The sequence below is a fragment of the Bidens hawaiensis genome, unplaced genomic scaffold (genome assembly GCF_021521415.1).
Source record: "Bidens hawaiensis isolate Kalapana, Puna unplaced genomic scaffold, B.hawaiensis_p1.1 tig00023981_1, whole genome shotgun sequence".
In the NCBI taxonomy this organism is placed as follows: Eukaryota; Viridiplantae; Streptophyta; class Magnoliopsida; order Asterales; family Asteraceae; genus Bidens; species Bidens hawaiensis.
This window is the reverse complement of record NW_027493766.1, coordinates 304,965-325,480: the sequence shown is the minus strand read 5'-3', so window position 1 is coordinate 325,480 and position 20,516 is coordinate 304,965. Positions and strand designations below refer to the sequence as shown.

The 20,516-nt window shown below is 36.4% G+C and overlaps 2 protein-coding genes across 2 annotated transcripts; one reads left to right on the top strand and one right to left on the bottom strand.

Annotated features, from left to right (window-relative positions):
* Positions 1–5,281: 5,281 nt before the first annotated feature.
* On the bottom strand, positions 5,282–5,953 carry LOC143568359 (uncharacterized). The gene has a single exon (XM_077054527.1). The coding sequence runs from the start codon at positions 5,919–5,921 to the stop codon at positions 5,469–5,471; it is 453 nt and encodes a 150-aa protein (XP_076910642.1). The 5' UTR covers positions 5,922–5,953; the 3' UTR covers positions 5,282–5,468.
* Positions 5,954–18,818: 12,865 nt separating this feature from the next.
* LOC143568357 (uncharacterized) lies at positions 18,819–20,177 on the top strand. The gene has a single exon (XM_077054525.1). The coding sequence runs from the start codon at positions 18,819–18,821 to the stop codon at positions 20,175–20,177; it is 1,359 nt and encodes a 452-aa protein (XP_076910640.1).
* The last annotated feature ends 339 nt before the right edge of the window (positions 20,178–20,516 follow it).

Sequence of the window (20,516 nt, the reverse complement as noted above, 5' to 3'; positions counted from 1 at the left end):
TCCGGTTTTCAAAACATTGCATATAACACGATGACCTGAAACGTAAAACACAATGGTGAATACATATAACACAATGACATGAAACGTAAAACACAATGGAAACTACATATTACATAATGACATGATCGTAATACACAATGACTAAAATACAATGATAAGTAAAAAGACAAATAATGAGCATAAAGATTTAAAGACTAACAAAAAGGCATAACGTAATTTCTGTTTTAATTGCCTGTATTTAATATGAATACCAATTGAAAAACATAATGAACAAAATCTATAACACTATTTATAGAAAAACACAATTAAAAATTATAATAAACAACCAATAACACAATATAAAAAAACCCACTAAATTTTTTTATTTTTATATAACAATATGATAATCATATTAAAGATAAAAAAACGGTTGTTATTATAGTGAAATTTTTTTAAAATAATAATTTTGCATGAAAAAATTATGGGCGTTTTAAAATAATAGGGGAATTGATATATATCTTGCACGTGGAAAGAGAAAGTCAATAAAAGTAGGTTATTACATTTATGCCTTTCCCATCAATTAATTTTCTTAATTAATATCTATTATTCAAATCTAAGATCAATGGATTACATTATTCGTTTATAATATTTATATTTTTTTTTTGGATTTTGTATTTAATTTATTGTAAGGAAGTTAATAATATATTTAGAATTTGATTATGAAAGAGTTTCACAAATAAATGAGATGTTATATAACCCGGTATAAAAATTATTTAAGTTTGGTGAGACCCATGACCCGCTTATCTTTTTTTAATATAAAATTTCTTTTTTATTATAAGTAGTATCTTTTTTTAATCAGATACTATTTTTTAGTATATTCGTATTTTATAGGATTTTCATATTAAATATTTGGTGAGATTAATTTTTAATTTAATAAGATTTATAACCCGTTTAAGGGCTATCTAGATTTGGTGAGACCCATACCCATGAATTCAGGTCAAATGCATGAAAAGTCTCCATTTACAAATAAAGCAATTTTGTGACTTGAGAGAATATAGGAAGCACCCAAAAAGATTAAGGTTTCGTTTATTTATATTTAAGATTAAGATTTAAAATTAAGATATCATCCTTTTTCTCAGTTTCTTAATAGATATATAATTCTATTTTTCAAATTATTTATTCACATAAGTTTATGAATTAAGTGTATTTCCTTTATCAAGAGAGTTTTATTCATACGTATTTTCTTGTATATATTTAAGCTTATCGTTAAATACTCAAGATTTCAGGAAGATCTTATATTTACTATCAAACACACTTCTTAGATAACTAAAAATTGAAAAATGTCACACTACATCCCTGTCATGTAGCATACGAGCTCTCATTAACTTTTTTAACAAAAATATATAATGTTTGATTAAGGCACAATCTTCATTAACTAATGTTATTTTTAATAAATAAAAAAGAAAAGATGAGTGGGTGAATATTATTGGTTGGATTTGCGTTTGGCCCCACACGCTTGAGCCTCTTTAACCGGTTGGCGCCCAAGAGGCAAGAGGACTCATTCCATTTTGACACCAATGTGTGGGAATGGTTTTGGTTTGGTGGGTGTTGACCGGCCTAGGTGGCTAGCCGCTCACCATAGTCAGTTTTATGGGTAGAAATTATGCATGGTTGACTAGAGAGGTAAGTTTAGAGATGATACGACGAATTTAGTAGGAAGATATGACGAATTTAGTAGGAAGTGTCACATATTTTTGTTTCTTTATATGGGATAAGACTAGTCACTTGAACAGGTCAAATGGATGTACTTTCAATAGGTGTGAATCACAACTCATAAGTGGGGATGGTTTAGGACTTTAGGGCTGTCTAAAATACTCATGGCTGAAGACTTACCCGAAGAAAGCTTGCTCAAAGTTGGTTGGACTGTAAACTAGCCAAGTCAGCCTCGACCAATGGTAGGCTCATTCACTTGACAAAATTAACTCAAACTAGGATTTAGGACCACGCGCTTCGTGACGAGACCATTAAACCCACAAAAAACATACATAAAAACGTTAAACCACGAACGCGCTGTGAGTCAATGCGAAATCAGCTTGTATTGGGTTACGACATCGAAACTATACAAAAGAAATAAACTTGTCAATGTCAAAATACTTATCATACATGGAACAAAAATTTCAGCACGTTACAGTTGCGAACTAACGCAAATTCTGTTAGTATCGGAACTACCAGCACAAACTAGTAAACATGAATTAGTAAGCCAAAAGATCATATTTAAAGGCGTGATATCAAACATCGAAACGCGAATATAAAAACATGTGACGATGAGATAATTTTAAATCATGAAAAAGTTTCAGTCATTTTAAAAACCAACCATAACAAATACGAAAGCAAAGTTTAGGAAAATTTTAACCAAAAAATAAAATATGTAAAGCCGTCAGTTGCGTAAGTTTAAGGTTTAGAAATATAGTTTGTTAAATATTATACCTAGTTGAAACAAAAATTAAAATAAAGGGAATAAAAACCATCTGATAGTATAGGGATCTATACTGTATTTTTAAAAGTTAAAACATATATAAGTTACAAATAATAAAGTAAAACTTAAGCAATAAAAATTAAAACACAATATATGTAAAAAAAACAATAGACTTAAAACTAAATAGTTAAAAAAAAAAAAGTAAATTTAGTAGTAAATATGTGAAAGGGGAGAAATCATCTTTTTAATATATATAATAATTATAATGTTTTTAAAGCTATAACACAATTCAATATATAAATAAACTCATAAACTTTATTCTATACTAGAAACCCTTACCCCCATGATATTATATGGACGGTGAATAGGGGCTGTTACACGTCTAATTTGTATGTAAATTTATCAAAACAACGTATTTTTAATTAAAATTAATTAAAAAGTAATTCTATTATTTTTGTTACCTATTTTATCTCCATTAATTTCTCCTTATGATTTACTTCTATCAATCAAGCCCTATTGATATCAACACTCTTTTAATCTTCTCGGCTTCTAAATCATCCAAAATACTAGGCTCAGGTATTAATTTGAAGCACACACTAGAAACAATTAAACAAGGTTTCAGTTTACTGGATTATTATTATTTTTTTGTCAAATGGGTATATGTAATTGTGTTTCATTTAATTTAATAATGTAAAAATTGGACACAGTAAGATAATGTTTGTAATAACATGAAGAAGCACTATTTAAAAACAGTAAAATAATGTTCATCTACAGATTTAAAAGACTTTCACCGTCCCTGCAAGAAAATAATTAATTCGATTTCGATAGTAATATTCAGATTCAAGGATAATATTCGATTAAGAATTGCATATAACAACGTAAACCGATTTGGAGCAAAGAAGAAATAATGTGTTGCACATCGATTTAGAAAAGTATTTGACGCTAGCTTATTTGTAGAAAGACGAACAACATAGATAATTGTATATTTAACTTGGTATTAATAAAAAAATGCATAGTTTTGAAGGGTTTTGCATCTAAGTTAGATGTATAACAGCCCCATATTCACTTTTCCCTAATATATTCTACTTAACTGAAAGTTTTGTTTTAACCAATTGGTTTGGCCATGTATGGGATTGAGTTTGAAAAATGTTTATTGACTTATATGCTTTTTCAAAAGGTATTTTGAAAAGCCAGGATTTTGGGCTTTTAGAAAATTGCTTTTAACCCTTTCAAAAAGCTAAAATAAAAAAAAAATTTGTGATTGCCAAACATATTTTAACATATTGGCTTTTCGAAAACTCCAATAAGCATTTTTCAAACTCAATCCCAAACATGCTCTAAAGGCTTTTTACGTGGCAAGCTTGAGCTCAATAGTCAATAGACTGCTCGTTAAGGAATGCGAATAAACAAGCCAATTCGAGACGAGTTGATTTTTATAACTTGCAAGTCAAGCCCTAGCCGAAGCTGGCTTGGCTCGCCCATTAGCCCTAGGCTTAAGGATCTTATTATTGTATTTTCCTTAGTCACAAAGCACATGCAATTTTTCTTGTAAAAGCAATTTCAAAAAAAGTGACAATAACACACGCTAAACAGTCTAACAAAAATCTAGTTGATACACACCCAAACGGTCAATATTAAAAAACCATCTACTTGATACACACCCAAACAGTCAACAACAATCTAGTTTGAAAAATAAAATGTTTTGAACAAGACAATAAAAATCCATTTTACTAGCAGCCTTATGATGGAAGCAACGAGGGTGGTGTGGTTTGAGTTTTATCTACTCCACCACTACATACATCATTTTGTAACTTGTTGGTTTACTCATTATGACCGATCATAAAATACAATCAACTTGCCCACGCTCAAATTACAAAAACTAAATATACAAAATAATTAGTTAAGATTTCTCCCAGAATACAATCTGCCATATATACAGAAACATGAAATTTTAAATCAGTTTGTGCAACCTGACTACATTATGGAACAAACAAAGCCGAGCGCCACTATAAAATCTGGAGACGTTAAAAACATCAAACCGTATAACTTAACTCAAAATACTATACACCTCGTTTCTGAGCATCTTGAATGCACCATCCATAAGGCGTTCAATGCTTTCCAGCTTGAGAGTTAAATCCAGTCCTCGCCACGAGTGATCCATAAAAACCGTTTGACCCACTTTTCAGGTCAAACGGGCCACTAAATCTCTGTTCCACGAACTCTTGATGTTGAAACACCAATCAATGTTCGACCCAGTTTTCAGGTCAAATGGGCCACTAAATCTATGTTACTCTTGATGTTGAAAGACCGAACAATGTTTAACCCAGTTTTAAGGTCAAGGGGCCCCCACCAAATCTTCGCTCTGTGATCTCTTGACGCTGAAAGACCGATAACCGTTTGACTCGGTTTTCAGGTCAAACAGGTCACTAATGCTCTTGATGTTGGAAAGCTGAACTTGTGATCCAATGATAGATTCTAAGCTTCTGCAAGTCTGCAACAGATTAAAAACAAACAATATTAGTAAAAGGTCAAGGAATCACCTTGCATATATAATCAACAAATCAATATATACAAATCTCCCAGTAAAAGCTTCAGATCCTGCAAAAACATAACATAGCATGACACCTAAAAACAATTTAAATGAAAATACAAAGATTAAACGTATGCATAAACGAGGAAACTCAAGTGCTGACAATTGTTCTCCCTGTCTGAAGTGATCTATTCCTGTGAATTAAAAAAAATCCCAAAAGACGAGACCGTTGTTAGCATGTTAAATTCCTAATTAAACACAAAAACCAACACTAATACTCGATTAGCCCTACTTGATATCCATAATAAAGTCAAACTCCTTGCTTAAAGCCGAGTCATACATAAGATCCAAATATAAGTTGTTCCTACAAATCGGCCCGACATCACAATCGGCCATTTAGGTAAATATCAAAAGTTCGAGAATTAATAACCGACAATCTAGAACGACAACATCAACGCAAGTACGCAATGACTTGAACAAAAGTTAGTTAATATCCATGCCATCTCCAGCTTGACTGCAAATGGGCGTAACATTCGAAAACGACCTCTCAAACGGGGAAGGGTAAAACTGTCCACTCCTCCTGCGTTTAAACGAACAGCTCTCGGAACTCTCCTCTTCAAGCTTCCGCCTAACACCTTTAACCACCTGCGCTTCAGCTGCGGTTAACGGAAAGATTTGCCGGCTCACTCTGCAAAGCGAGTTATTGTTATCATAGACAATTCTCTGGTTACAGTTTTTGTCACAAATGTGGGTGAACCCGGTTAGTTTGCACCGGAACATGTTCCCACACACGTGCTCGTTTTCACATTTCCAATCACACTTGTGATCATGGGTCGGGTTCGGGTTTGACCCGTCTTGGGATAGTATACTCGACAGATAAATAACATTCGTAGGCACGGCTACTGTAGATTTTTCATATACCTCCATCGCGTCCATCTCGGGCTTGCTAATTGTTATTGGTGGCTCGGGCTCCAGACCGTTCTGCAGAGCCCAAGATAACATGAAAGCTGTCAAATTCATGTACGGATAATGCATCTAAAATTCCATAACATATTATAATGATTATATTATTTTATAAAACAAAGATCTGGATATGACTATATCCATATTCAAATCAGATCTGAAATTATTTAACAAATACAAATATCTGCCCAACAAAAATCCAAAAAAAAAACCCTAAATTGATTATGAATTTGTCTAATGGATCAGGTAAAAATCAACAGTAAATTCATATATCCATCAAAATCATTGCATATGAAATACAAAAATATCATTAAAAAACCCTAGAATCGAAAATTGGGGAAATAAATAGAAAAAGAATCAGAGAAATAATTAAAAATTTGCATTGGTGTAACGGATCTAGCAGGTGGGAAAACAAACCATCAGACCTGTAAAAGCTAGGGAACGGTAATTTGCTAATTCCAACAAATTAACGGTAATAATTTGTTGGAATTAGCTAATAACCGAAGACGCTAATTCCAACGAGAATAAATTGAAGAAATAAAGAAGAACTGGAGGCGAGAAAGGAGGAGGGAAGGCTCACCAAGAGAAATAAAAAGGGGGATATTGATTGACCTAGAAAATATGGCAACAAGAGACTGGTATATATAGAGAAAAAAGATGCCACATGTGAGTGTGTGACTTCCAAATGCAAATGAAATGCCACTCAAATGCAAATCTAGGTTTCTTTTCATCTTCTAGTTGACCTTCATGTATCCATCCCATTGGGTATAATAATAATATTATTATAATAATAATAATAATAATAATAATACTTTTGTAAGGTACAACATTATTTATGTTTAAGGAAGATGATATTATTTATTATTATTAGTTTTAATCCCCTAATCCCTCACTTGTAGCATAATGCTGGGAGTCTTGGGTTATCCGGTGAAGACGTAAGTTTGATTCTTATTTGTGAAACTTTGGGTGGATGTTGACAATAAAAAATTTGAGTTACGTCTTGCAAGGTTGAGTTCGAATCCCAAGCCTATCCGAATTTTAGTTCCACCGTGTGTTATGCCAGAGAGTTATGCTCTTGTGGGGGTACAACGACTGTCAAGTGGCAACCGACGGTATGGTTCCCCAAGGGAAAGCCCAAGCCAACGTGGACCCGGTTAAGACAACATAGTCTAGCCAGAGTGAGGTAACAGGGCTCTCCAAATTGCAGAGTGCGGTGGACTAACAAACAAGGAAGTCGTCGTTCTAAAAAAATGTACCCCTTGTAAACATATTTCAAATGGCACATTAAATCGAAAAATCAAAAAAGAGATTAACGTAGATTGAATTGAAAATCGAACATAATGGTTAAAAGCGAACTGAGTTACATATGCGATTTTCGGTTTGATTATAAACCAAAACCGAATTTGACAATCAACTTGGATTCTAGAAAACTCATTTTGATTAACTCAAGAGATGTTGGCTATGGGTTTTATTGTATATAGTCTGTTACAAAGTGAGAGGCCTAAAATTAGAATCATCCAGGTTTTTTTCGATTCAATTTTTGGCATCAGCCAAAAATATTCAAACCTAGCAAAACGAAAGTCGAAATTCGAAACGCTAATACCCCATCAATAAGATTGTTTTCAAAAGGCTGTGATGGTTTGATTAATAAATAAAACCTAATACTGTAAAACTGAATTTATTTAAATGCGTATAATACTTTTGACTTGTACCATACTAGTTTGGTACAACGGTTTTGTGCTCGCAATCTTAAAAAAATTTTCTTTTGACAACAAATAATGTAAAGTGCTACTATAACTTAGAATAACATCTATAATTAGCACATTCATCCATGTTTTTAAGGTTTGGTGTTCTTTTTTCTCAATTTATATTTAAAAATAGCCAATACGAGAAATTAACTTATGAGGTAATTGAGAGAAACTAGTTTTATGCGTGAGGTTTCTTAAAATGATAGCGAGTTGTACTACAACTACAGATTTTGATATCTAATATCATATTCACTAAATATTGATGTTTGTTATCTAAAAAGAGAAACAAAATACATGATTTTAGAGTTTTAAATCAGTGTAAAGTATCAAAATCGTCCATGAGGTTTGATCAATTATGTAATTTTCGTTCAAAAAGTATTATTTTTGCAACTAGACAATTAAGGTCTTCCATTTCTTGCCAATTACGTCAAAATTATTAACTTTGTTAGTTTTCAATGTTAAATGAGAGGTAAAATGGTCTTGTTATATAGAAATTTAAAAAAGGAATAATGAACAATATATTTATTATTATTATTATTATTATTATATAATAAAAAATTGAAACAAATGGATACCACCAATCCCTTCTTCTTCACTTACTCACCCATCATCGGTTCGTTCTCTCTCTCTCTCTATCTTCTTTTTTCGAGAAGACGTTGTTGGTGGTGGAGGTTCATAGATCTGCAGGCGATAGTAATGTATGGTGTTTGCAGACGGTGGTGGTGGCGGCAGACAAGCAATTGTGATGGTGATGGTGAGATCGATTTGAATCGTTGGAGGTGGAAGTTCATGGATAACCTTACACCATTATGATACCCATCTCTGTCTTCTTCCTCCTCCACCGATGGTGAACCGAGTAGCAAAAATATCAATTACTAAACATCATCTCTAAGCGTATCGATGCCCTAATTAGTCTATCAAGCATCAAATCACCCCCCCCCCCCACCCCCCAATAGGAAATCCAACATCAAGTTCTACCCCTTATCGATTAGGATTTTGGTTAGGGGTGACAAATATGATCCATGAGTTGAATGAGTTGTAATAAAATGTATATAACGGGTCAGAATGGGTCAAGATATAAAAAGAAAATGATTGAAACGGGTCAAAACGGGTTGATATTTCTTGAGGTTTTTTTTTATTTTTTATGGAACGAGAAAAATGAAGGAAAGTTTTTAACGTTTTTTACATTTTTAGTTTTTGATTTATATTTCGAGTTATGATTTTTTAATTATTTTTTTGAATACTTTAGTGAAGGGTTTCTGAAATCTCAACCCATTTTGACCCATTTCAAAAACCCCTTATTAAAAAATTCAAAAAAAAAAAATTAAAAATCATAATTCGAAATATAAATGAAAAACTAAAAATGTAAAAAAGCTAAAAAGTTTTCTTCGTATTTCTCGTTCCATAAAAAAAACAAAAAAAAAAACTCAAGAAATGTCAACCCATTTTGACCCGTTTCAATTATTTTCTTTTTTTAGCTTGATCCATTATGACCCATTATATACATTTTATTACAACTCATACAACCCATGGTTCACATTTGTCACCCCTAATTTTGGTTTACAATGGACGGCTAGTGATGGCGATTTGGGATGGTGCAGGCAGTGGTAGGTTAGTCTTTCACTGGTGGTGGCAAGGTTTCTCGGAAAGCGACCAATGGTTATATTTATATATATTATTATATAAAGATTTTTTTACATTAATTTATAATTATCTTATGCCCTTCAAACCATAGTGAAAAGTCAGGCTTGCCCTTCATTTAACAATGACATTTAACAGATTTAATGATTTTGATGCAATCAGCAAGAATTGAGAAACCTTAATGATCCATTTTACCGAAAACAACTTTTTAAACGAAAGTTATATAATTGACCAAACTTTATGGACGATTTTTACAGTTTATTCGTAACAAACAAATAATAGAATAGAACCAATTCTTTATTACTACTCGGTTATATTAATGGACAGGGAATCTAACTTATTATCACCTTTCACTACGTGAATCACAATAATATATACCAAAAATAAATAATTTATTTAGTGACTACTATTTAGTGGTATCCTTTACATAATCTTAGGTAACAAAATAATAATATCGTGTTCAATTTAAATGTGTGATGTATATTTCAATAAAACCTTTTATTATATAACAGCATATTAAAGGATTTTATATATAAACATCACCCCTATGATATTTGGCCTACACGACTCGTATAGACCTATATGATATGTATAGACTTTGTGTGTCTGTCATATTGAGAATCACATTCGTAGCTTTTTGTGCATATACGAGTCGTATATGCTCTGATGACTCATATAGTTTTTCCTGGTCATATATGCCTCGTATAGACCCTACACGCTTTATATAATTCTTCGTTAATGAACTATCTGTCTTGAATAGACCTTATACAACTGGTATAGTTATTCATGGATGAACTATATGCCATAATATCTCATTCTTAGTAAATCTTTTGAAAAAATTTCACCTTTACTCATATTGATAAGACCTATTCGAGACGGTCGACCTCCAAGAAAATAAAAGAGAGAAGAACAAGAACGTGAACAATTTTCTGATAATTTTATTCCAAAGCAAGATAGCATTTAAAGAAAAACAAAACTTGAGCACAAAGAATCAATCTTCTAAACAAATACGAAATTCAAATAACATAGGAAAGTAAATAATTATAATTTTCTCTTAGAATCCTTCATTATTTCTGCATCATTCTTGTAATGGGCCGGCATGCGAATAGTTCGTTTAGGCCTTTGATTGTAGTTGGCTGGGTATTCCCCCATTCGAAAACAGTCTTGTCCTCAAGGCTGGTAGAAGTTTCAAACAAGTGGGCAGGTAACGGTACACCACAAGATGGCCATTCACCTTTGCATGGTCGAAGCAACGAAACATGAAAGATCGGATGAATGCGAGCACCAATTGGTAAATCAAGTCGATACGCGACCTTGCCAATACGCTCCAAAACCGTAAAAGGGCCATAAAATCGGCGACTAAGCTTTTCTGTAGCTCGCGCAGCCACTGTCTTTTGGCGGTACATGCGAAGTTTTAACAAAACCTGATCTCCAACATTAAATTGCATGTCTTGGCGATGTTTATTCGCCTAATCTGCCATGCCTTGACGGGTCTTTTGGAGGGTCGCCTTGAGCAAGTCAGCCTTGAGCAAGTCATGGGTGGTTTGATGTTCCACCAAGATGTCATCAAGAACTTTAGGTTTGGAATCCGACCGAGTATAATGCGGAATGGTGGGTGGTGATCGACCATAAAGGGCTTGAAATGGGGACATTTCAATAGCAGTATGATAGGACTAGTTATACCAGAATTCAGCTAGATAGAGAAACTTAGTCCAACGTTTAGGTTCGTCGCACGTAAAACAACGAAGGTATGTTTCCAATGTGCGATTAACAACCTCGGTTTGGCCGTCCGTTTGTGGGTGGTAAGCAGTGGAGTGGATCAATCGAGTACCAAGGGATTTAAAGAGTTCCACCCAAAACCGACTAAGAAAAATGGGATCCCGGTCGGACAATATACTCTTGGGCAGACCGTGTAACTTGTAGACGTTTTCCAGAAATATTGACGCTAAGGATTGAGCCGTGTAATGCACCGGAAGAGGTAAAAAGTGAGCAAATTTGGACAATCGGTCCACAATAACCCAGATTGCAGATTTACCGTTCGACGGTGGCAAGCTCGTGATGAAATCCATTGATATGTCTTCCCATGTTTGATTAAGAATGGGTAAGGGTTGTAGAAGACCATATGGTTTCTGTGTGGAATACTTGATCTGTTGACAAACATGACACTCTGCTACAAAACAAGTAACCTCAGAACGCAAATTAGACCAAGAAAAATTGGATTTAAGACGTTTAACAGTAGCTGTGATTCCCGAGTGACCCCCTAGTGTACTCAAGTGGAATTCATGCAATAACTTGAGGCTTAATGATGGCAGTTCGGGAATAAGCAAACGTTGGTGGTGATATATTAATCCATCGTGGATCCTATACTCCGTGGAGGATGCGGTAAGGAGATCATTAAAGAATGTTCGGCCGACTGGAGAAGTAGTGTAATAATCGCGCAATTCACTTAGCCAGGGAAAAACCGGAATGGATACAGTGAGCAAGTGTAAGGTGTCAATGTGACTTAAGGCATCTGCGACTATGTTTTCCTTACCCGGTTTATATTGGATCTCGAAATCGTACCTGAGCAACTTGCTAGCCCATTTATGTTGTTCGGGAGTCTGAATAACCTGAGTCAACAGGTGACGGAGACTACGTTGATCCGTAAAGACAAGAAAACGACGACCAAGTAAGTAGTGTCGCCACTTTTTTATGGCCTCAGTGATAGCAAAAAGTTCCCGAATATACGCCGAAGCGGCTATCATCTTTTTGTTAATCTTTTTGCTAAAAAAAATGCAATAGGTTTATCCTTCTGAGAGAGGATGGCCCCAATACCGTAATCAGAAGCATCTGTGGTGACGTCAAATATTTGAGAAAAATCTGGTAAGGAAAGAGTAGGTAATCTAACCATAGCGAGTTTGAGTTGATCAAATGCAAGTTGCGCGCCATGAGACCATACAAATTTGCGAGAGTGTTGTAGTAGATCAGTTAAGGCGCTTGCAATATGAGAATATCGTTGGACAAACCGACGATAGTAGCCCGTTAAGCGTCGTTTGAGATGTAGGGGTTGGCCAGTTCTGAATGGCCAATATTTTGTCACTATCAGTTGCCACACCTCGAGATGAAATCACATGCCCTAAGTAATGCACCTCGGACACCCCAAAAACACATTTGGAGAACTTAGCATAATACTGATTGTCCGATAGGATTTTGAAAACTAGATAAAGATGGTGGAGGTGCTTTGTACGGGAACGACTATAACTAAAATATCGTAAAAAAAAACCAGAACAAATCGACGAAGATGGTCCCGAAAAAGATCATTCGTGGCAGCTTGGAATGTGTACGGTGCATTCGAGAGACCAACCGGCATTACCAAAAACTCGTAGTGACCATCGATTGTACGGAACGCCATTTTGTGAGTGTCCTCCGGTGTAACTCGGATTTGGTGGTACCCAGCTCGTAAGTCCAATTTTGAGAAGAAATGTGCACCATGTAACTCATCAAGGAGGGCATCCACAGTTGGAATAGGGAAACGGTCACGTGTGGTGACCGCGTTTAAAGCACGATAATCAACACAAAAACGCCATGTTCCATCTTTTTTGCGAACCAATAGCACCGGGGAGGAGTACGGACTAGTACTCGGTTTAATTACGCCCTCAAGAAGCATCTCGTTGATGAGTTTTGTCATTATTTCTTTTTGGTAGTGTGGATAACGATAGGGTTGAACATTGACGGGTTTGCTATTTGGAAGTAAGTGAATATGGTGGTCTTGTGGTCGGGATGGGGGAAGGGCGGTAGGGGTTTGGAATATGTTGGCAAATTTTTGTAATAAGGCGTGGTTATCAGAATCTTCATGTGTAAGGTTTGGAAGGTTCCAAGTCATGTTGAAAAATTAACGTATGCATGGAAGCAATGGACCCTTTTGTGAGTAAGGTTTGGGTGGTAGTTGGTGTGGCTTGTGAAACAGTGGGCTCTCTGGTTAAAGTAACGTTTTCACCTTGAATATGGAATGAAATTGAGGGAACCGAAAAATCGGCGGTTATACGACCCAAGGACCTTAGCCATGCGACTCCTAATACGACATCTGCTCCCTCGATTGGCAATACGTAGCATGGAATTTCGAAAACACGTTGTGCCAACGTCACCCGAACATGTTGGCAATAACTTGCACAACGTAAAAAGTCATCGTTACCTATCATGACGGAGAACGGGAGGATCGAGTCAATTGAAAGTTGTAGGAATGATGTGATTCGGGGTTGAATGATGTTGTGAGTGCTGCACGAATCAACCAAGATGGTCACCGGATGTCCGGCAATATATCCCGTGAGTCGTAGTGTCTTAGGTGAAGTTAAACCGTGTAAAGCAATAGGTGACAGGGAAAGAAAGAGTGGGTGGGTTGGTCCACCAGTAGGAGGTGTTTCGACCATTGGTTTGGTATCGGGTGGATCGTCGGAGAGGTCGATTAGTGGTTGTTCGGTGGTTGGGGTGTCGTAATCAACGAGCATATGAAATTGGGGTGGCTTACAATTGTGTCCGGGGTGGTATTTTTCCGGGCAACGGAAACACAATCCGGCAGCCCTTCGTTGTTGGATGGCCTCAGGTGTGAGTCGAGTAACAGGTAGGGTGGTGGTTGTAAGGGCCGGTGTGGGAAGGAGTGGCGGTTGTGTTGGTGTTGTGTTTGCGGTGGTGACAAAAGTGGAAGGGATGATGACAGTGTTGGACCGGTATGGTGGTGCGGGTTTAGAGCGGTACCGTGAATCATTAAGTTTGTCCTCGAGCAAACGGGCCAATCCGATGGCTTGGTGAAGTACTTGGGGACAAAGTTTAGTAAGTTCTTGTTGGATATCTTTCCGAAGACCGAGATGAAACAGTCAAGGAGAACTTCCACCGTTAACCCGGCTATACAATTGCTTAGTCGTTCAAACTCGGTGACGTATGCCATGACCATGGTAGTCTGGCGAAGTTTAAACAAGGTGGCCCGGTAATTTTCATAGGAAGTGGGTCCGAAACGTAGTTCAAGTTGGCGTGTAAAAGCTTCCCAAGTGGTGAGAAGATGATTGTTTGAGAGATACTTATACCAACTTAGGGCGTCTCCCGAGACACTAAATGCCACCAGTGTAAGGCGATTAGCTGGGGGAATATTGTAAAACAGGAAGTATTGGTCGCCTGAAAGAGCCAATCCAAGGGGTTGGTGCCATCAAAGGTTGGAATAAAAAGCTTAGGTGTTCAAGGCTAGAAATCGGTGTTATGCGGTGAAGGTTTGGCATCGGTTTTGGTAAGCGAAGTGAGAATGAGGTTGGTTTGCTCAGTTCGAGCCTGGAGTTGGGCGGTGAGGGTTTCAAAACGGAGTTCGTTTTCCTGGGTGGCGGCGGTGAGAGCCTCGCCGAGGGCGGCGACGGTCTCTTCAATGGTTGGATCACGACGGGGAGGCATCGAGCAAGTCGATGAAAGCACCAATTGATAAGACCTATTCGAGACGATCGATCAACAAGAAAATAAAAGAGAGAAGAGCAAGAACGTGGATAATTTTCTGATAATTTTATTCTAAAGCAAGAGAGCATTTAAAGAAAACAAAACTTGAGCACAAATAAACAATCTTCTAAACAAATACGAAATTCAAATAACATAAATTTAGGAAAGTAAATAATTATAATTTTCTCTTAGAATCCTTCATTATTTCTGCATCATTCTTGTAACGGGTCGGTATGCGAATAGTTTGTTTAGGCCTTTGATTGTAGTTTTGCACCTGCTGGGTCGTTTCCGGTTTCTCTTGGACTTGATCAACACCTGATGGGCTGGGTATTCCCATATCTGACGTATCACATATACATGCTATAATAAGTCAATGTCATTTGACACTCCATCAATCGACTTGTTTTTAAACAACCTCTTCATCATCAAACAACTCGTTTTTAACCAACCTCTCTATCATCAAAAGACTATACTTTTCACAATTAATTAACTATAAAAAAAAATATATGCATATCAGCCTATACGAGCAGTGTAGGTCTATACGAGACATCAGAAACAAAAACTGAAACAAGCCGACACAAACTGACACAGTTCAGATTTTATACAAGTCGTTTACGCTTGTACTAGGGTTTAGATAACAAAAGTGGTATTTATAGAACGAAAGCCGATATGAATCTGGGTTTAAATATAAAAGTGAAATAGAGAAAGTATTGACATAATAAAAGGTATGCAGGACGAAAGGGTGACGAAATAACTTGGATCTAAAACTTTTTCAAACCAATTCACATTTGATTTAAAAAATAATAATTTATATTTAAGTTATTCATTGAGAAGAAGTGGGCGAGTGGGGTTATTTTGAATTGGATAATGACCTACCACGTTGTTATCTTAACGCTTGATTATCAGTAAGCAACACGTGTAATGATCTGTTCCGTTGGTGAGGCACGTGAGAACACAGAAAAAGGTCTGTGCATATATCCGTTACTCCTTGCTTACCAACCAAGCCTACCGACGACTAGAAGTGGACCATAAATTATTATTCAAACATCCACTCTTTGCAATAGGCTATTTATATTAGGGATATCTTATTCATACATCTTTTAGTTATCCACACACCCTATCGTATGGAACACACTTGAAAATGGATGTGTATAAGTCAAAGGGTATATGAATAACTATAGCCTTATATTATTAAACAAGTATAACGTCTTAATTTCATTTTGTAATATTTTGTATAGGGTTATTATTATTATTAATCAAGTCAAAGGATTACAAAAATTGTAGTTTAGGATAACATTTTCGTTTTCCTTTGGTGATGTTTTAAAGTAATATGTGAAAAGGTACGAAACATCACAATTACGTGATATTTTTCAAATATAAGAATCTGTAGTGGACGTTTTGAACGTGTATGTTGGGCAAAAAGACGACATGGAGTTAGGAAGAAACTCAAAAGATGACCGTTTCAAAAATAATATAAAAACTTTAGTCTTTCTAAACTCTATTAATAACTACATGTTATAAATATTCACACAACACTTATCATCTTTCTTAGTATCTATATATTTTTTTCTATCATTATTTTTATAGAGGTGTTCAGATTCGGACATATAGTCTCGAATATTCAAGAATTTCGGACAGTGAGTTTCAATCTTTGGGTCCAACATTTCGGATCTGGATATCCAAATTCTAAGAAAAAAAAATATTATTTAATAATTTTAAGAAAATAGTTAATTTTTTTCAAAAAATTATTTGGGAACCAAAATTTGTTGGATGTATCCAAAACTTCTAATCAATATTTATATTTCAAATTTCGATATTTCCAACATCCGGAATATCCAAGATTTCCTAAAATACTCATATAAATACGAAATTTTGGATATCCAAATTTTTAAACATCCCTAGTTCAATATTAGATTCATATTTTTTTTACACCCCTTATATCCCTCCCCCCCCCCCCAACCATGTTCTCTGGTCCAATAACCATTGCAGGTACCAATCGAGTTCGTCAGTTTCAACACCATCTACACACCTAAAACTCAAAGGTTGGGGAGAGACGAAGGACCTACAAATAAACCTACTGCCATATTCAAAAACACTTGGAACAATCTTTTCTGTATGATCCGGATATCCATGGATTTTATCATCTCAAATGTTTTCGGATTTGATGTGTGTTAAGATTGTAAGCTTGAGAAGAGTGGCGGCGGTGTTGTTACAATAGTGGTGGTGGAGTGGTGCCGGCGACAATAGTTATGTGATTGTTTATAGAAGCTTTGCAGGTCGGAAATTGTTTCTAACCTGCAAACTATTGAACCAAGACTATATTTTTCATAGTTAGGACCAAATTCATAATTAAGGTATATCATAAGGACTATCAATGAAATTAAGTCTTACATAATGTTTTTAAATCAATTTTATGCATGGTTCTTAATGTTTAAAACTTGCATGCAATGTTTCTAACCACCAACTTTGGTTTTATTATTGGTTCAAAAAGATAACTCAGTTAACTTTTAATGTTAAATATTGATGTGAGAGTGGTTTGGTCCATTTAATTCTTTCATCTTTCTCTCTTTCCTCTTATGTAACAAAAACTCTTACTCATCTCCAATCTCAAACCTCTAAGACCAAATTTCTAATCTCAAAATCAAAGATGGTTTATTATTGAGAAATGTAACAAATCTTTACCATATATTGATTATTATGCAATTATGTAGGCATTATGTCTGCTTTGTCATATAATTGATGCTTTATTTTATAGTACTTTATTTTTCTCTCTACTGTGTACATCTCTCTCTAATGTGTATGGATTTTTCAAACGGTAATCCCGCCACCATCGACTGGAGTACCCCTCCTCCATCTCCGTTCCCACCACTGCCGGCCGGCAACTCCACTACACCATTAAACTGGTAAACTTCTTTCATAACCACCTCTCAATCTCTATCTCACCTTCATCCTTCCACTTCCCTCTCTACAAAACTCTCACTTTGCCATCCCCAATTGCCGGCCGGCGGAAACTACCAAACCCATCCTCAATCTGCTTTCCCTACGAAAACTTTTCTGTTCCGCCGGTCTCGCTAAAGGAAACATCTCAGAAAAAGTACAATTGCCGGAACCACCGCCGCCTTTCTTTCCGTCTCGGCTGAAACACACGAACCACAACCTCTCCCCCCTCCCTAGCGGCTGGTCAAGGGGCTGTGTTGCAGAAGTACTTTCAAGTGGGAACAAATATAACCTTTCCCGGCAACCACCGTTTTTCCGACAACTTCAGCGGCACGCTGTTTCCGACTAACCAGGTGCTTTCTCTCTGGTTTCACTAACGCTCTAATAATAATAACAATAGTAATAATAATAATAATATTTATACCAATAATAATAATAATTATCCTATTGCTAATATTATTATTATATTATATTATTATTGTTGTTGTTGCTATAGTGATACGTATATTTTCGTCGACCATTGGTTTTTTTTAGCACCATTACGGATTACATCTTGTTGGACAGTGTCATTGTGGGCGGGTGTTGCTCATCACATATTGCTAGCCAGTGTATAATTGTTGTGTGATCTCGTTATTCAACAATTATTAATTAGTAACCATTGTATATTGTGTTGTTCAATGTGGGTTTTACATTAGTTGTCTTATCAAATCATTGACTACTTGTGTGATCTTAAGTTATCCTGTGACTAGTTGCAACCATAGACCTTAGAAGTTATGACTCTTCCGTGAGATCGTGTCCAAGGATGAGAGGTATAGCCAAGGGAATAGAAAGGGGGTATAGTTTGCGAATAGCCTCTTGGAATGTAGGTACTCTTAATAGTAAATTGTTAGAGGTAGTAGATGCACCTAAAAGGCGTAGAGTACAGATAGCGTGCCTTCAAGAGACTAGGTGAAAGGGGCAAAGAGGGGATGAGCGCAATGGTTATAAGTTATTGTATTCGGGGTCGGATGGAGCAAAAAATGGAATAGGATTTCTAGTGGCTTTGGAAGTATATAAGAATGTGGTGGAGGTGATTAGATACAACGATAGAGTTATGATGTTGAGACTAGTTTTAGGTGAGGAGGTAGTGGCAGTGGTCTGCGCGTACGCACTACATGTTGGATTGGGGGAACGGGAGAAGACTGAGTTTTGGGATCGTCTAGACGTAGTAGTGAGGGCGACACCTAGAGAAGAGAAAATTTTTATAAGAGGTGATTTTAATGGCCACATTGGTAAGGAGAGTGATGGCTTTAAGTCGGTTCATGGTGGTTTTGGCTTTGGGGTTAGAAATGACCCTGGTAGGGATCTCCTAGAATTTTCGGTGGCCCGTGACCTGAGCATTTTAAAATCGTTCTTTAGGAAGAGAGACTCTCATTTGATAACTTTCAGTAGCGGGGGGCATCACACGCCAATCGACTACCTCTTGACAAGACGACAAGATCAAAGATGGTGGCAGGACTACAAGGTGATACCACGGGAGATGGCGGCGACTCAACACCATTTAGTGGTGGCTGATATAACTTTCAGACAAAAACTGATTGTAGGGGGGAGGAAATATCTACCTAGGATCCGATGGGGGAATTTAAAGGGTGGAAAAATTGGAGAGTTCAAAGATAAGATCGTTTCACTAACGTCGACTCAACTAGGGGATGACGCAAACCAGATGTGGGAAGCTATGGCGACTACCATTACTCAAGTAGCGAAAGAGACCCTAGGGGTTACGACTGGCAGGTCAAACGGGCATAAGGAGTCTTGGTGGTGGAGTGAGGAGGTGCAGACCAAAATAAGGGGTAAGCAAGAGAGTTTTAGGGATCTCCTAAAGTGCACGGAAGAGGAAAAGAGACTACGGTTGAGGGAGGGATACAAAAAGGCCAAGAGGGAGGCAAAGAAGGCAGTGACGGAAGCAAAGAACACGGCCTATAAGCGAATGTATGAAAGTTTAGAAACAAAGGAGGGGGAACATGCTATGTTTAAGATTGCCAAAGCCAGTGAGCGTAGGAGACATGACCTAGGAACAGTGATGTTTATAAAAGGAGAGGATGGACGAATTTTACACAAGTATGTTGACATTAAGTTGAGATGGCAAACATATTTCCACAATCTGTTCAATGGGGAGAGAACTTACCAACAACAAACCATCAACAACACTACTCAAATGAGACAACGGAATAATTGTTACTGCCGAAGTATCACACAGGGTGAAGTGAGGACAGCTCTTAGGAAGATGGGAAGGGCTAAGGCAGTGGGTATATACAACGTACCAATCGAGGTGTGGAAATGTTTGGGAGATGAAGGAGTTCAATGGCTAATTACTCTGTTCAACCTTATCTTCAATTTAGATCAGTGGAGAAGTAGTTTCATAGTGCTATTATACAAGAACAAAGGAGACGCTCAATGTTATGGGAATTATTGAGGGATTAAGTTACTAAGTCATACTAGGAAATTATGGGAAAGAGTAATCGAGACAAGAATTAGAAGAGAAACCCAAGTTACGGTAAACCAATTTGGTTTAATGCCAGGGAGATTAACTACAGAAGCAATTCACATCTGAAGGAGATTGATGGAAAAGTATAGGGAGAAGAAGCTGGATCTACATATGGTCTTCATTGATCTTGAAAAGGCATATGATAATGTACCACGTAGACTGATCTGGGATAGTTTAGAGAGTAGAGGGGTTCCTGGGAGGTACATAGACATAATTAGAGATATGTATGATCGGACAAAGACTACTGTTAGGGCGCCTGTAGGGGAT

What these genes read in the sequence shown, in the direction of transcription:
- LOC143568359 (XM_077054527.1), bottom strand. Translation starts at nt 5,921, where the DNA reads ATGGACGCGATGGAGGTATATGAAAAATCTACAGTAGCCGTGCCTACG.
- LOC143568357 (XM_077054525.1), top strand. Translation starts at nt 18,819, where the DNA reads ATGATGTTGAGACTAGTTTTAGGTGAGGAGGTAGTGGCAGTGGTCTGC.